Source organism: Polypterus senegalus, chromosome 15 (genome assembly GCF_016835505.1).
Source record: "Polypterus senegalus isolate Bchr_013 chromosome 15, ASM1683550v1, whole genome shotgun sequence".
NCBI classification, from domain to species: Eukaryota; Metazoa; Chordata; class Cladistia; order Polypteriformes; family Polypteridae; genus Polypterus; species Polypterus senegalus.
In genome coordinates this window covers 127,823,290-127,839,542 of record NC_053168.1, presented here as the reverse complement: position 1 = coordinate 127,839,542, position 16,253 = coordinate 127,823,290, and the positions used below count along the sequence as shown (strand labels likewise).

Sequence of the window (16,253 nt, the reverse complement as noted above, 5' to 3'; positions counted from 1 at the left end):
CCTTTTCCTAATCGGGCTTCACTGCTAATTAACTCCTTTTCCCTTTATGTTAATAGCCCCGTTTTTAAGGATTTCAGTCGTCTGAATTGACTCTTTAATTGATTTAAAAGACAGACAAACCGAGGAGATGTGAAACGAGCCTACAGGTGACCAGCTATATATTCCAACCAAATTCTCTTGATGAGAGGCCGATTCTTGCTGTTAATTTAACCCGTTGTTATTTATTCTCATTCTGCCAGAGCAGCCATTTTACAAAACTGTTGATTTTCTGTTTTTTCACAGTCGCCCATCAAGTTTTGGGTGACCTGAGAGATCAGCCTTACTGGGACCTCCACCTTTCTTTATTTTCACATATTGTGTGGTGGGCACAGGTGAGCTGGTCCTGCGGTGGCTCATTTCGTGTCTCTATTGCGAATTAAAGAAAAAGGAACAATTTATGGGGGTTTGTGTCCCCATTAATTTAAAATTAAGGTAGCAAAAACTGGTCACTAACTAAGAAAAGGGTTAGAATGAAAACCTGCAGCCCACTAGGACCGCAGTCTGACACCCCTGCCGTAGAGGGTGCGTATGTGTTTGTGTAGTTCGGGGGTCTCCAACTCCAGTCCTGGAGAGCTACTGAGGCTGCAACTCTTTTCTTAATTAGTGTCCAGTTTTTGCTGCTAATTCACTCTTTCCCTTTATCTTAATTGACTTGTCTTGAAACTCTGACTGCTGAATTATTTATTTTTTTACTTAAAACGGCACCTAAACATAAATTTGATGTCAAGTGAGCCAAGAGAAGTTGGGGCCACAAACTTCATTCAGTTTCTGAATTCTCGTTGTTAGTTAGACCCGTTATTTAATTCCATGGCGCTCGCTCCTTCTGCCATGGCAGACATTTCCAAAACTGATTTTTGTTTTTTTTTCTTTTGTAAAAGAGTGCTGGCTGTCAATGTTTTGTACACCTGAGCAGATGAACATTACTGAGGCCTTCACCTTTCTTTACTTTCAGTTATTTTGTGATGGACGCAGGTTGTTATTTATGTGTTGGTTCATTTTGTGTCTTCATATATTTTGGTTCTGCAGTGGGTTGGCACCCTGCCCAGGATTGGTTCCTGCCTTGTGCCCTGTGTTGGCTGGGATTGGCTCCAGAAGACCCCTGTGACCCTGTAATCGGATTCAGCAGGTTGGAAAATGGATGGATGGATATTTTGGTTGCTAATTAAGGAAAAACCAAATAATTAAGGGGCCTGAATCTTAAGTTGTGCATCAATTAAAATGAAGGCAACGAGTTAATTAGCAGTAAAAACGGGTCACTAATTAAGAAAATGGTTAGAATGAAAACCTGCAGCCCACCAGGACCGCAGTCTGACACCCCTGCCATAGAGGGTGCGTATGTGTTTGTGTAGTTCGGGGGTCTTCAACTTCAGACCTGGAGAGCTACTGTGGCTGAAACTCTTTTCTTCATTAGTGTCCAGTTTTTGCTGCTAATTCACTCTTTCCCTTTATTTTAATTGACTTGTCTTGAAACTCTGACTGCTGAATTATTTTTTTTTTTTCCTTTAAACGGCACCTAAACATAAATTTGATGTCAAGTGAGCCAACAGATGAGCAACTACTGTAAGTTGGGGCCTTAAACTCCAACCAACTTCACTTCATTCAGTTTCTGAATTCTCGTTGTTAGTTAGACCCGTTATTTAATTCCTTGGCGCTCCCTCATTCTGCCATTTTTTTTTTTTTTTTTAAGGGTGCTGGCTGTTAAAATGTTTTGTGCACATTACTGAGGCCTCCACCTTTGTTTTATTTTCAGTTATTGTGTGATGGACGCAGGTTGTTGGTTCATTTTGTGTCTAAATATTTTTTTGGTTGCTAATTAAGAAAAAAACAGAAATAATTAAGGGGCCCGAGTCGTACGTCGTGCCTTCAATTAAAATGAAGGCAAAGAGTTAATTAGCAGCAAAATCTGTCCACAAATTAAAAGGGTTAGAATGAAAACCTGCAGCCACTGCGGCCCCTCCAGGACCAGAGTTGGAGACCCCTGGTGTAGATTCATCCTTTTACAGGGTACAGCATATGTTTGTGCATTTCTTGTGTTTCATAAATACAAACCAATCATTAAGCCTTTCTAAATTATTCTTCATTTTTTGTGTATATTCTTTGTAAAGGAGGGACTGGAAGTCCAAGGCAGCCGTGACTTCCCCGAACTCAAGTGCTTGACCTTGACGCAGCACGACTCTTCAATGTTCATCATGTTTTAGTTTTGTCTAAAATGGCGTTGACCTTGACTGCACTTATTTGCTGTAATCATTAAAAAGTAAAGCAGACCCGGGAAGAGTCGAATATCCACAAACGCCGCAGAGCCAAGACTAATGGATTTATTGGTTCATTGTCACACGGCACTCCTAAATCCCACAAAGAGGAATGAGACGTGTATTAGTAATTAATAAGGTGAACAGCCTTCAAATTGGCTTGTGTTAAAAAGCCTGGGCGCTGTTAATGAGAAAACAAAATATGCAGAGGAAATATTGATGCTGCTAGCGCGATTTATAGATTACATCCCAACCACTAAGCATATTAAGGAAGAACTGAAGTGCTGGCTTGGGTCTTCTGAGGCATCGGCAGCTCTTAGGATCATCTTCATCGTTCATGCACTGTCTATACGGAACAAGAGGAAGTCAAAAAGTATCAATCTACAATGGCATAAAATGCTGTGGGTGGGTGTGTCCAGTCTCTCCGAGTATTCTGATTGGCCAATTCGTCTTTGGTCTGATTGGTGGGTTTGTTTTGGCGATTGGATCAGCTGGGGAAGCTTCAGGCTACAGCGTTCAAGGCAGAGGAGGAACAGTGAGAGCTGCCATCGAAGAACGAAACATTTCGTAAGAATGTGAATGATGCTTGTACAGCCGGTAATGGGGGGTCCATCTACTATTGGTGGTAGTCCAAAAAAAAAAAAAAGTCTACTGGAGGTGAGCAAGGCACCTCAAACTGGTAGGGTCTCAGAAGGGAACACACTTGAGGGAGTTGGCACCAGGAGAGCGGTTCAGGCCCACACGCAGATATCAAGGAAATCGGAGGGATTAATGAGGTGGAGTTCAGAGGGTATGGCTCAAAAACTCGTATTTATTATTTGCAAGTCCTAATTTTCAACCCTGCATATGTGGGGTTCAAGTCCAGGTGTCTGCTGATGCCATTTTCATTGAAGGGCCACACAGATCGAGAAAAGGTGTACAAGGAACACTGAAGGTCCACGGTGGGCAAGAGATCTACAATTACAATACAATTTATTTTTCTGTATCCCAAAATCGCACAAGGAGTGCCACAATGGGCTTTTAACAGGCCCTGCCGCTTGACGGCCCCCCGGCCTTCACTCTCTAAGAAGACAAGCAAAAACTCCCAAAAAAACCCTTGCAGGGAAAAAATGGAAGAAACTTCTAGAAAGGCAATTCGGAGAGAGACCCCCTTACCAGGTAGGTTGGGTGTACAGTGGGTGTCGAAAAGAAAAAGGGGGTCAATACAATACACAATGGGACAAATCCTCAATACAGTAAAAATAAAAAATATGTAGCAGAATTTAACAGTAGAGGATCTCGCATAATATGATTTAGATATCCAGTGTTGAATATTTTAGAATGTACTCTGTTGTCTGCCTTCGACGGGTGATGTGGTTACTCCTTAATAAAATTTGGAACTTTTGGTTTTGGTCTGTTTGACGCAGCGGTACTTGCATATGAATGTGTTTTGTGTACGTTGCTGCGACACGGGCCAAACTCGTTCGGTTAATGGCTGTCGTGCAATTGTTAACATGGCCGCTCCCTGTCCCGTATGTACCAAAGAGCAACGTCCTGTTGCAGACTGAAGGAGTTGAGCCTGTTCACTACATAACTAAATTAGAAACTTTGTTAAACAAAACCTACCCAATTTTCCTTCCCCATCACCTACTTCTAATACACAAAATATCGATCAGTCTTGAGGACTCGGACAGCATCTAACATATAAAACCATTTTACAGTCCCTCCCTTTTAAAGATCTCGGAGTACAGTTGGAAAAGGATCTCTCACTCGACATCTCAGGAATGGAGTGGAAGGCAGCAATGCACCGAATTCACTTGAACACCATATGAGCAAAGCATACAATTTATTCAATTTAAAATCCTCTGTCGAGCACATCTCTCTCTTTCTCGTTTAAAAATTGTCCAAAATGTTTCCAGGGTAAGAGCCAACCTGCTAATGTTGCAATCGAGCTCCAGCCTCACTGGGCCACATGCTCTGAGTGTGCAGCAAATGAACATCATTCTGGACCAAAATCTTTAAATGCCTCTCAGACAGCCTTGGTGTCCCAATCCCTCCTAACCCACTAACCGCTGTGTCTGGTGGGCTCACAGAGGGGCTTAATGTGGAGAAGGACAAACGAACTGCAATGGCCTTCACTATTGGCACAAAGAATTGTCTCGCTGAACTGGAAGAATCCTAACTCGCCTGTTTTCAGTCTGTGGGTAACTGATGTGTTATACAACTTGAAATTTGGAAAAAATTAAATACTCGCTTGCATCTGTGCAAAACTCTCTTTAAAACCTGGCAGGATCTAATCTTATTTCTATATAAAAGCCAATTACCACGGCCTCACTCGTCACAAAATCTTCCGAACCATGAGGACTTGGGAATTGAAATTTGGAATTTAGGTTACCCTTGGCCCATAGGTGCTTGCTAAGAAATGGTTTAAAAAATGTCATGGTCCATGACAGTTTATTAGTTTTTTTTTTAAGACCCGTTTTTTATGTCTGTCTGCTTTTCACGAGAAAAAACTACTTAACGGATTTAGATTGGGGTTTTTCTTTTATGACTTGCTTGAACATTTCGTTTTGATTTTGCGAATTCTATCCAGCTAAGAATCAGTTTGCTGGCGGCACTTTTTTTTTTTTAGCGCGAATTCAAGAGAGACTCATCGGGGATGTTGCCCTCCTCACTTGTGCATCTGCCTCGGGGTGTAACCTTATCTCCGCTTAGTTAGCGAACGAGAGAACTACTTAACGAATTTATATATTTATTTTTTTTTCCCCAATAATTTGCTTGAACATTCCTGTTGATTTTGCGACTTCTCTCATTGAGCTAAGAATCAGAGTTCACGGGCAGGATTGAGATATTCGTGCTAATCCGAGGCCGATACTGCGGGCCGAGGGAGGAGGAAGTGGGACATCGGCAGTAGAGAGCTTGGCAGGCCCTCCTCTCTGTCCTGTTTCACTAATACGCGGGTTGGATGGTTTAATAATGTTTTAGAATAAGCATTTAAATTAAGGAAGTGGATTGGCACCTCTTCCTGCCTTGTGCCCTGTGTTTATTTATTGACCCTTTTCTACTATTAAAGTTTCACTATATTGGCCTGGCTCTCTTCCTAATGGGTGAGGGTTGATGTTTTGTAATATTTGACTTGCTTATATGGACTGTTTTTTGATTTTGATAAATTCAATAAAATGTTCAGAAAAGATGACGCGACTCTAGCATTGGTAATTATGAAAGGAACTAGTAAAGCGGATCCCAGCTGTGACTTAAATTATCGGGAACTTCTTTGAGGGCAAATTTCACAAAAACGTTTGAGAATCGTAGACACTTGAAATGTGGTAGAGAGGAGGACTTTAAGGACATTGTTGGTTTGCTGAATAGGATTGGTGAGCTTGTTGGCCTGCATCGTCCAACATGTTCTAAAGTTGTAATTCACCTCTGGAGGCCTGAAGGTGCGTGAGATCCACACATGGATTTTATTTATTTATTTTTAATTTTTTTGACTATCGACACAGTGTGGACACATGGTCTTGCTTCAGCAAATCGTGTACAAATGGACTGAAAAGTTCAAGCATCTTCAAGTGCGACACTCGTGAAGCTAATTATCCGGTTACCTGTCCACGTTCACTTCAGCTGGAAAAACTGAATGGGCGCAACGCAGGAAGAATCCTGAGACGGGCACGAGTGCGTCACTGGGCGAACACACAATTAAGTCTGGTGCCATTTTCGCAATGCCAATCCACCTAAACCAGCAAGTCTTTAGACTGTGCCAGTAAACCACGTTTAACCAGTTGTGAGCAAACGAACGAATGCATCACATTACACAGGCGACGTGACATTATTTCAGGGTTGGTTTTTGATATTGTTTACTCTTGTCCAACGTTGGTCACCATTGGTTGGTTTGGTGACCTCAAACTCCTCTAAAAGATGGTCTGTACAGCTTCTAAAATCATTGGGACAGACCTTCCACAGCTTCATAGCACCTACTGTACTCCAATCAGCTGTCTGAGGAGTGCCGAGCCCCTCGTCTCTGGTGACGGCCCCCTCACCTTGTGCCTTCTGGTAAGCCTCGCCACTCACTCCACACACTTCAGGGACAGCGTCTTGCCCCTAGGTCATAAGGTCACCAAATTCCACCTGCACTGCTCTGTGCGCTTTACCCGTCTGCTGGTTTATGTGTAATTGAGCTTTACATTTTTTTTCCCCTCTTATTTACTGTATTTATTTATCTTCTGCTACTCTTATTTGTCTGCTCTATTTTATACATCCTCCTAACTGTGGCACAAGACTTTCATGATGCTCTCCCAGTGTACTGTATGTGACAAAGATCTCTGATCCAATCTAAGCTTTCTTAAGTCCTTCCTGCATAACCACATGAGGTTTAGGTTTTCTTGTCCATTAGTACAAATTGCATGGGGCAAGTAACAAAAATGTTTTCAGGTGGTGTGTTCCTTTAAGCTTTGCTATAAAATGTAGTGATGGATGGATCAGCGTTGAATAAATTCTTGTACAGTAAGACAATGCTGAGCAGAAAAAGGACAAGTGACTGCTGAACCAATAATGGCTTCTTTGTTTGATTTGACAGGTTGACAGGCTTCCAGATTCCTCCCCCTGTCACCAGTACCGGGCCAGTCTTTTCGCTGAGGCTCACTAGTGACTTCGCAGTAAGCGCACACGGATTTAAAGTTTATTATGAAGGTAAGGAATCGGCTTAATGTCTGCATCATTTTACAGTAATAATGGTGTGTTGTTGTAATAATAAATCAGGATGGTCGAGATGTTGCCTTTTGACCTTTCAAGCCAAAACGCTACATGCGACTTTTGACAGCATCACATTGAATTTTAGTTGATGGGAAGATGGTGGACTGCCCTGTCTGAGGGAGGTGGGCCGTTTAAGTATCTGAGTGTCTCGTTCACAAGTGAGGGGAAAAGGAAAGGTAGGATCAGGGTGATGAGTGCAATGATGTTGGTCGCCCTACTGAAGGAGCTGAGCCAAAATGTCGATTTACCAGCCCTTCTGTGTCCCTACCTGCACTGATCATCGTGAGTAATGAGGACGAGATTGTGGGTACAAACGGCCGAAATGATCTCCATTAGAGATCACATGAGAAGCTATATGTCTGTCTGTGTAAACTGGAGCCAGTCTGCCTTTGTGTGCTCCCCTTCTGGGCAGACCACTGGAGACTCCTGGCCTGCTGTCCTGACCATTTTGAAGGCCTCACTCCACTTTTCTTCATTTTGTTTATGTGCGATACACCTGATGGATGGTGCTCTGTTCTCCAGCCCGGTTTCAGTGTTCAAGTTGAGTTTGAGTTGTTTGTGTGGTTATTGTTCTTGATTATTAAATCTGTGCTGTTTTTTTTTTTTTTCTATCTTAGAATTTTTCAGTTTATTTGTAATTGTCTGTTTCTGTTTCTGTATGCTGGGCCTACACAGCACTGCCTGAGGCCTGTTGAGGAACACATTGGTCAGCCATTCGTTTTCTAGTTTTGATCTTCAGCTCCTTTTTGTGCTCCTTGCCATTCAGCTTTGTACTTGAATTTTACTTCTTATTGGAGTCGATGGCTTTTGGACCCATTGCTTTTGTAGATTTTAGAAAAAAAACATTTAGTTAAGCAGTTCTGCTGCATTGGAATGAATTTAATTGTATTGTTTTGAAGGCTTTTTTTCTTTTTGGTTACAGGTTTACAGGATTCTCCTCTCCCTAAAATTATTATAAGTGTGTCAGTTAATTTAAGGTTTGGAATCCTCTATACTTCCTGATGATGTGGTGTGTGGTTTTTTTTTTTTTTTTTTAATTTTTATTATAAAACTAGCAAAATACCCGCGCTTCGCAGCGGAGAAGTATTGTGTTTAAAGAAGTTATGAAAAGAAAAGGAAACATTTTAAAAAAAACGTAACCTGATTGTCAATGTAATTGTTTTGTGTATTTGGTGGCAGCGTCACGGTTGTTTTCGTCTCGCTGCTTCAGAAAATGTACCACGACGTCTGACGCGTCTCCTTTTTAGTGTTGTCTCACAGCTTGGATTGCTGATGTTCTAATCGGTTTGAGTCTACCTATCTAGATAGGTAGATCGATAGGTGTGTGTAGCTTTGGTCACTGAGTGCAAGGGAAAAATTAATAACTTGTAGACTAAGTTATTAAACAGTAACACATTAACGTTTTAAGAAGTAAAGCTACACTGAGCACTACTGGAGTGGTTGCAGGTAAACTACATTTTAAAGCCGGTGTAACACAACAGGTAAGTAGTACTAACAGCAGCTAAAATGTATATGGATGATCTCTCGGTAGTAGATCCCTTTTGAAAGGCGCTACACGACGGCTGTGGTATAAAAATCACATTTTCTGTGTGAACGTCCAAATTTCTGCCTGTGGTAATGTGCCTTACTGGCATTACCAGCAATTAAAGAAAATCATTTTTGTGTCCTCTGCAGTGTTAAGAGAGAAAGGCTTTGGTTTGGGATAAAAGGAAAAAAGGTGTAAAGAAAGGAAAGTTGCCTTTTTCTTTAATATTGTGTAGAGAGATGTCTTCGCTGACGATATGAGCGTCGCGGTGGGTCTCGTGTAGACTGGAGAGACGGCCCTGCCATTAACTGTCCGGGATGGCACTGTCGGTCCTGTGCGTGTCTTCATAATCCGACCTAATAATCGTATACGTGTAAAAGAAAGTGCGAAGCGCCTTAATATTAGTTTGCCGCGGTCTAGAAATGGGATCCCATGTTTGCAGTTGTCTGGGCTATACCTCATGGGAAGGGGGCGAAAAACATGAAAAGTGTTTACTTTCACTTAAGGTAGAAGCGCAGTCAGCATCTCAAAGGCCGGCACAGCTACGCAGACGCACACCGGCCGCCCGACTTTTGCAGTGCAGGAAACGCCACTTTTTGCAGACACGTTCACGTGAGCAAAACTCTCCACGCTCTTTAGAGGTCTTGCTTGCTCTGCGTACTGCGTTCATAGTCCGTTTACGTGAGCCGCTCGGAGTACATGCATCAGAGCTTCTGAGCTGTGCCTGTGCTATCTTGTGCGATCTCGCAATGTCCACGGCATTATTTAATGTTAGCTAAGACCCGGCACTTTTACAGCAATTTTAACTCCGTTACAAAGTGATCCAAAGTCTCGTTTATACCTCGTGTCTCCTCATTAAACTTGTATCTCGCGAATAAAGTATTCTGCGTTTTTCTTCAGCGCTCTTTTGAAGCTCTTCCTTCTTTTCTACGTACTGCGGTCACAGTCGGTTCACGTGATTACGTGGGAGGGGTGATGATGTCACACGCAGCTCCGCCCTCCACGGCCATCGAGCGAACGTCCATTACAGTATATGGAGAAAAATAGGTTCCAGTTATGACCGTTACGCGTAGAATTTTGAAATGAAACCTGCCCGACTTTTGTAAACGGGAAGTTGGAGAATTGGTGATGAGTGAGTGACTGAGTGAGGGCTTTGCCTTTTATTAGTATAGATAAGCATTGAATATTTGTTGTCTGCTTTCCTGAGTCACATGACCGTGACTGTCGGGCGCCATTACTTGACGTATAAATAGGGCTGCAAGTTTAATTTTTACTCTCATGCCTTGGTGGGTAAGCGATAACCGGCCCTCCATAGCGTACTTCGCTGGACTCCTAAGTAGACCCTAGTGGTGGGCCTGATCTCTGGGTTTCTGAAATCGCGCTGCTTTTGGCCCTCAAACGTTCCGTCTTGCTGTTTCGTACTTCAGTTTTCATTTTCTGGTTTTCGAGACTCGTCTGCCTCTCCCCACGTCTTGCTTTTTTTTTGGTTCATTTCTGCCCCACAATAAGTCTTGCACATTTTAATGTCCATAACATTCTGGCATTGGCATTTTGTGTTAGGAATGACAAAGTATTCAAAAAGCAAGGTTTGAATATTCAAATTAAACATAAGTAAATATTTGAATGAATTCCTGCAAATAGTCCTTCGGTGACCGACTTTACTCGAGGGTTTGATACGCACTGTTTATCATCGATGGCTTACTCTTTAAAACAATTCTGTTAAGGTCATAGTGGGGTTACTGCACAAATATGGTCAAGATGTGTTATTCCAGGTGGGCGATGTGTATTTTTCATTTTAAATGTATTTTGTTATTTCACGTTTTGCTCCACTAAGCTTTAATATTTGCTGCAGTCACTACCATCTTGAAATCGTCGCATCCTTTTCTAGTGTCTAGAAAGGCATGGCAGGTGTGCAGTCGACGCCTCCTTGTTGTCTGCTTCTATCCACGATTTGTTTTCTTCATTCGGCTGAAGTCGGTGAGTGAAGTGCTTAATAATATTTGGCTCCTCGGCTTTTAATTAGCTGCCTCTAATTTACTTGAGTTTTACATTTCTGTTGGGGTAGCTTGCTTGATCCAAGGTTTTTGTACCAAATTCAATTGAATAAAGCAGTTAGCAGCAGACTGAGTGGGAATCCTGCTGAAAAGATGATTGATTTTAGGCAGAAATACGTTGTCAACGATTAGCGAAAGTGACAGACAGGCTCGTCCCTTCAATTAGAGCTTCTCTTTGAATCAAACTGCAGCAGAAAAAATGGGTCAGGCGGGCAGGTGAAACAGTTTTGGCATAAATTATTAAAACGTATAGATAAGTTTATTTGAATGAATGTAGTAATTATTTAAAAAAAAAAAAATGTTTGATTCTCAACTTATAGTTGATACTCCATTTTTCTTACCAAAATATAGTTTTTTAAAAAAATATGCAAGTACTATGTGGTGTGATTTTTATTTTCTGAACTTGCTGACAAAGGGTTGCTGAGAACTACTGTACCACCAGCAAAAAAATCACACTGATCATATTTATAAATCTTTTTATTTTTTTTTAAATTACACTGGTGTAGCTGTTATTTGACTCTTGACAACGTCTTCCACAATGTACTCCTTTTCCCTAACAAAATCTAGTTTAAAATGTTTAAGTACTATATTGTGTGATTTTTATTATTTTCCAAACCTGTGAACAGAGTTGCTGACAGACGGATTGTCCATGACATAACAATCCGAATTGGATTTATTTGAAAGGTTTTATAACTGTGTATCCATCTGTTTGCTATGTCTCTGTCATTCCAACAGGTGGTGCATCACAATTAATAAAAAAATGCATTTGTCATTCCAATGGATGGTACATTAGATATAATCAGTAGTATTTTCTCCAAATTGTATATAGCAGAAACAGACATTGGATTTATGATGCACCATCTGTTGGAATGATAAAACACTTGTATGAGCATAAATCAAAAATGAAGGAATTTGAAAACTACAGTAACTGTAAATGATCGAAGCCGACCCAATCCATGATTGTGATGATATTTGGGGAGTTAGCCTAATTTTCTGCAGGCTTCACTTCCTCTGCCCAAAGACCTCTCAGTAGGCGCGTTGGTCAACAGTGGTGCAATCCCGGAGTGGAGCAGAGCATCCGTATTAGTCCTGTAGATTAATGGCAGACCGCTGTGTGTTCAAGCTGCCTTTACTCTTTGATTTATCCTGGTGGTAATGAATTATATTACTACAAATGTTTCTGATGTGCCATCTGTTGGAATTACAAATGCAATGCAAAATTTCTACCCCGAGGTCTGCATTGACTAGTTACATTTAATGTCATTGTAGACGGGTAGCAGAGCTAATTTTAACTGAATAACTGCAGACTAAGTGGGAATCCTTCTGAAAAGATGATGATTGATTTTAGGCAGAAATATGTCCATGATTTGTGAAAGTGATGCATTCATCCCTTCAATTAGATCCATCCATCCGTTATCCAACCTGCTGTATTCTAACTACAGGAACCCGGAGGGTCTGCTGGAGCCAATCCCAGCAAACACAGGGTGCAAGGCAGGAAACAAACCCCAGGCAGGGCGCCAGCCCTCCGCAGAGCACACACACACACACACACACACACACACACACACCAGGGACAATTTAGAATCACCAATGCACCTAACCTGCATGTCTTTGGACTGTGGCAGGAAACCCACGCAGACGCGAGGAGAACATGCAAACTCCACGCAGGCAGGACCCGGGAAGCAAACCCAGGCCTCCTTACTGCGAGGCAGCAGCGCTACCCACTGTGCCACCGTGCCGCCCTTCAATTAGATCCTTTTGTTCAAAATTTTAACAAACCAGTCAGGGATAGAAGAAGAAACAAATTTTGGCATAAACCGTTCATATCCATAAATGGAATCATTAATTTTAAAAATAGCGATGTTGTTAAATTCTCTTACAACAATGTATAGGCGATACTCGGTTTTCTTACCAAAATGTAGTTTGCAATGAGAAGTCGGGCAAAATGACGCTTTATGTTGGCTAACTGATCCGATTACAATGTACAAGCTTTCGAGGCAGCTAAGGCCCTGCTTCAGGCAGATGTAATTAATTTTTCCTGACTTCTGGTTGCATCTCTAATGGCTAACATGGTACAACACCCGACTACTACGAAATGTATGTAAGCACTATAGTGTGTGTGTGATTTATTATCTGAACCTGCCAATTAAAGGATTGCTGAGTCCTACTGTACCGCCACCGCATTACAATTGGAACCAGCATTTCTGATGCTTTGTGTCTGTGTGGCTGTCTGGTTGCTGCGTCTCTGTCATTCCAACAGGTGGTGCATCACAAACACTTAACGGTGCTTTTTTGAAATCCGTCACCAAATGGTAGTGTCAGATGCTGGAGCACCTCGATGAACTGCCTTGTGTCCCTTCCTGTTGTCTTTTTTTTTTTTCTTGCCGAAATGTAGTATGTAAAAATATGTAAGCATTCTAGTGTGTGGTTTCTTCTCTGAACCTGCTAACAAAGGGCTGTCTCCATAACATTAGAAACAGAATCAATTTTATTTGCCACAACTTTAATGTACAAGAATTGAACTTGGTAGCTTTAGAGCTGCTTTGACCGAACACAACATCACATAGTTGAAGAACATCCTGTGTGTGGTATGGCGTGTCAGGGGTCTGTGGTAAACCGGTGTGTTTTGGTGGGGTGTACGACAAGTTCAACTCTGAACTGTAATGTGGGTGTCCAAGTAGAAGTAAGACGCATGCGAATCAAAGAATGGGAGCAAAACATCCTCCGAGAACAACTTGTGCCAACCATCTAAGCACAGTTTGGTGACCAACATGATGGAGCACAGGCCTAAATGACCAAAGTGAGAACCAAGTGGCTTGGGGAACAAAATATCGAAATTTTGGGTCCATGGCCAGGAAACTCCCCACTGAGAAGTTGTGGTCAAATCCTCAAGAGGCGGGTGGACAAACAAAAAACCACCAATTCTGAAAAACGCCAATCCTTGATGATGCAAGAATGGGTAGCCATCAGTAGGGCCCCAAGTTGATTGACGAACAGCATGCCAGGGTGAAGTGCAGAGGTCTTGAAAAAGAGAGAAGGGCCAACACTGTGAATCTGGACTCTTTGCATAAACTTAATGGAATCTATCTACCTACTAGGGGGCTCTGCCCCTTGCTCGCTTCGCACGCCCACCCTCACCCGGGTTTGGTTTACTGGTTATACAATTTAAAGACACTTTACAACTTCAGTTAAACCAATACAGTACTTGTCCTTTTTTATTTCCGGCCCCAGGTGTGGTTACATCTCCCTCTCTCAGGACATACAACTCTGCTCGCGTCATGACAGGAGAGGAGGCTGAACGCACGCTAAGGAGAGGCGGTCGGATCATCTGCTGGGGAGCTGCGTGTTCTGCTTGTCGTTGCTTTAAGAGCCTGGAGCACATGAAGCGTGTCTGCCAAAAGCATTCCAACAACTGTGGGGTTAGATGTCCGTGAACTTGTTTTAAATTAGTTAACAGGATCATCTCCAGACAGAGGAGCAGCTTCAGCGACAGACAGACTGCTGTCACCGTCCTGCTCCACCGACAGACTGAGGAGACCTCACACTATGTGACTCTTCAATTCCACTCTGGCGGGGTAAACGTTAACATGATACAAAGTTATTGTCTGTTATACCTGCCTTGCACTCTCCACCTTGTATTTTTTAACTTGCACTGCATTTTTAGCACTCTTTTTAATTAATATTGCTGTAGCTGCCGAGGCATAAGACATTGTCAAGCACGGGTAAACGCGTACCAAAAGAAATCTCAAAGTCCAAAAGTTTGTTTTTAAAATATTTTGGTGAATGTTAAAAGCAAATAATCCACACAAGAATAAAAGAAAAAATGGTTACACACGTAGAATAAAAGGCAAAAAAAAAAGAAAATGCATCTTCTATAAACTTAGCTTTTCTTGAGAAACTTTAGTTATTTCTATACTTAAAAGTTCTTCTTCTTTCTATACTTAAAGGTTCTTAATTTCTTCTTCTTCTGTATGCTTTAAGCATACGGTTCAACGCTTTAAGTGCTTTTTTACGAGTTCCTTCATACACAAAAGGCCCGTAGGCCGATTGGCACGGTTTAAAACCTTATGCCTTCCACACCTTACTCGTGGCAAGGCTGTCACTAACTGAAGAATATTGTTTACTCCAAGCTGTTAGAAATGGCAGGAATAAACCAATGCAATTCTATTTACGGGGGTTATAGGAACTTCCCATAGATTATGCATTGTCATCTAGTAAAATATTCATGAATCTTATAGAACTAGGAAAATGGCTCTTACAATTGGTTTTTATCAGTATGCTGCTGCTGGAGTATGTGAATTTCCCCTTGGGGATTAATAATAGATATCTATTTATTTTATAGTGCCTTTCACCATTCATATCTATCTAATAGATATCTATTATATAGTGCCTTTTAATAGATATCTATTAGATAGATATGAATGGTGAAAGGCACCATATAATAGATATCTATTTAGATAGATATGAATGGTGAAAGGCACTATATAATTGAATTTCCCCTTGGGGATTAATAATATCTATTTATTTATTATATGGTGCCTTTCACCATTCATATCTATCTGCCTTGTCTTGCATGAGGTCAAATTGTCTTCCGAGAAGATCATGTCTCATCTCCCTTCCAAGATTATTTTTTTTTTTGTATAATAGAGAGATGTCTGTCTGTCTGTCTGTCTTCTGAATGGCTGGATCGATTTTCATGAAACTTGGTACACATGTTTCTCATTGGTTGACTAAAAAATACTGTTGGGTGAAGTCGACCCTAACCCACCCCCTTCTGGGTGATCTTGTGGTCTTGTATGCATGTTATCATCCATTTGACACTCGGAACGACCATCGGAGGGCGAACTGGAGGAGGCTGGCAGCATTCTTTCTTTGTGTTTAAGCGCCACCACCTCCCAGGCACCCCTGGTGCTTTTGAAATTAAATAAAGTTGGCCGGTTCTGAGCGTCAATTGGATGATAACAAATACATACATGGAAGACAAGCACATTAGTGAGTCTTCATTGTTTGTTTAATTTTTATTTTTAATTTTTTTTTTTTTTTTACAATTTTTAAATTTTAAAAAAAAAAAAAAAAAAACTTTATTTTCCTCCTGGTCAATGCCGGGTATTTCAGTTAGTTGTCAATAAAAGCCTTAGAAACTTCTGAAGTGCTTGTAATTCTACTTCAGTGAACCTGAGAAACGACTAACAAAAACATCTAAAAATACTGAAGCGGCGAACTTTGTGAAAACCAGCACTTGGGTCCTTGTTAAAACTTTTAGCCACGGCTGTACACATGCAGGTGGACACACACCCTCCCCTTCAGACATGAGAAAGCGCACAGATAAGGGAGCAAGGCGGGCTGAATTACCGATTTTTTTATTTTATTTTATTTTTTGTTCGAGGGCTACAGCTCTGGGAAAGAAACTGTTTTGTCATCTGCCGGTTTAAGTTTTAATTAACCTCAAGCGTTTGCCAGAGGGGAGTTTCAGGAACAAGTGCTGACCTGGTGAACGGAGTCAGCGTTGATCCGTTTGACACGGTTTATGACACGGGATGCCTACAGGTCTGCAGCAGATGGAAGAGCGCAGCCAATTTATTTTCTCAGCAGACCTCCCAACACGCTGTCATTTTATTTTTTTTTTGGGAGCCGACTGTTGCTGAACCGAACGAGACA

At 41.5% G+C, this 16,253-nt stretch overlaps 1 protein-coding gene across 1 annotated transcript in view; it reads left to right on the top strand.

Annotated features, from left to right (window-relative positions):
* Positions 1 to 16,253, top strand: part of csmd3b (CUB and Sushi multiple domains 3b) — a 1,150,768-nt gene that overhangs the window by 297,768 nt on the left and 836,747 nt on the right. Inside the window, 1 exon segment of the mRNA XM_039737543.1 lies at positions 6,841 to 6,953. Within this exon segment, the coding sequence (XP_039593477.1) occupies positions 6,841 to 6,953 (113 nt within the window).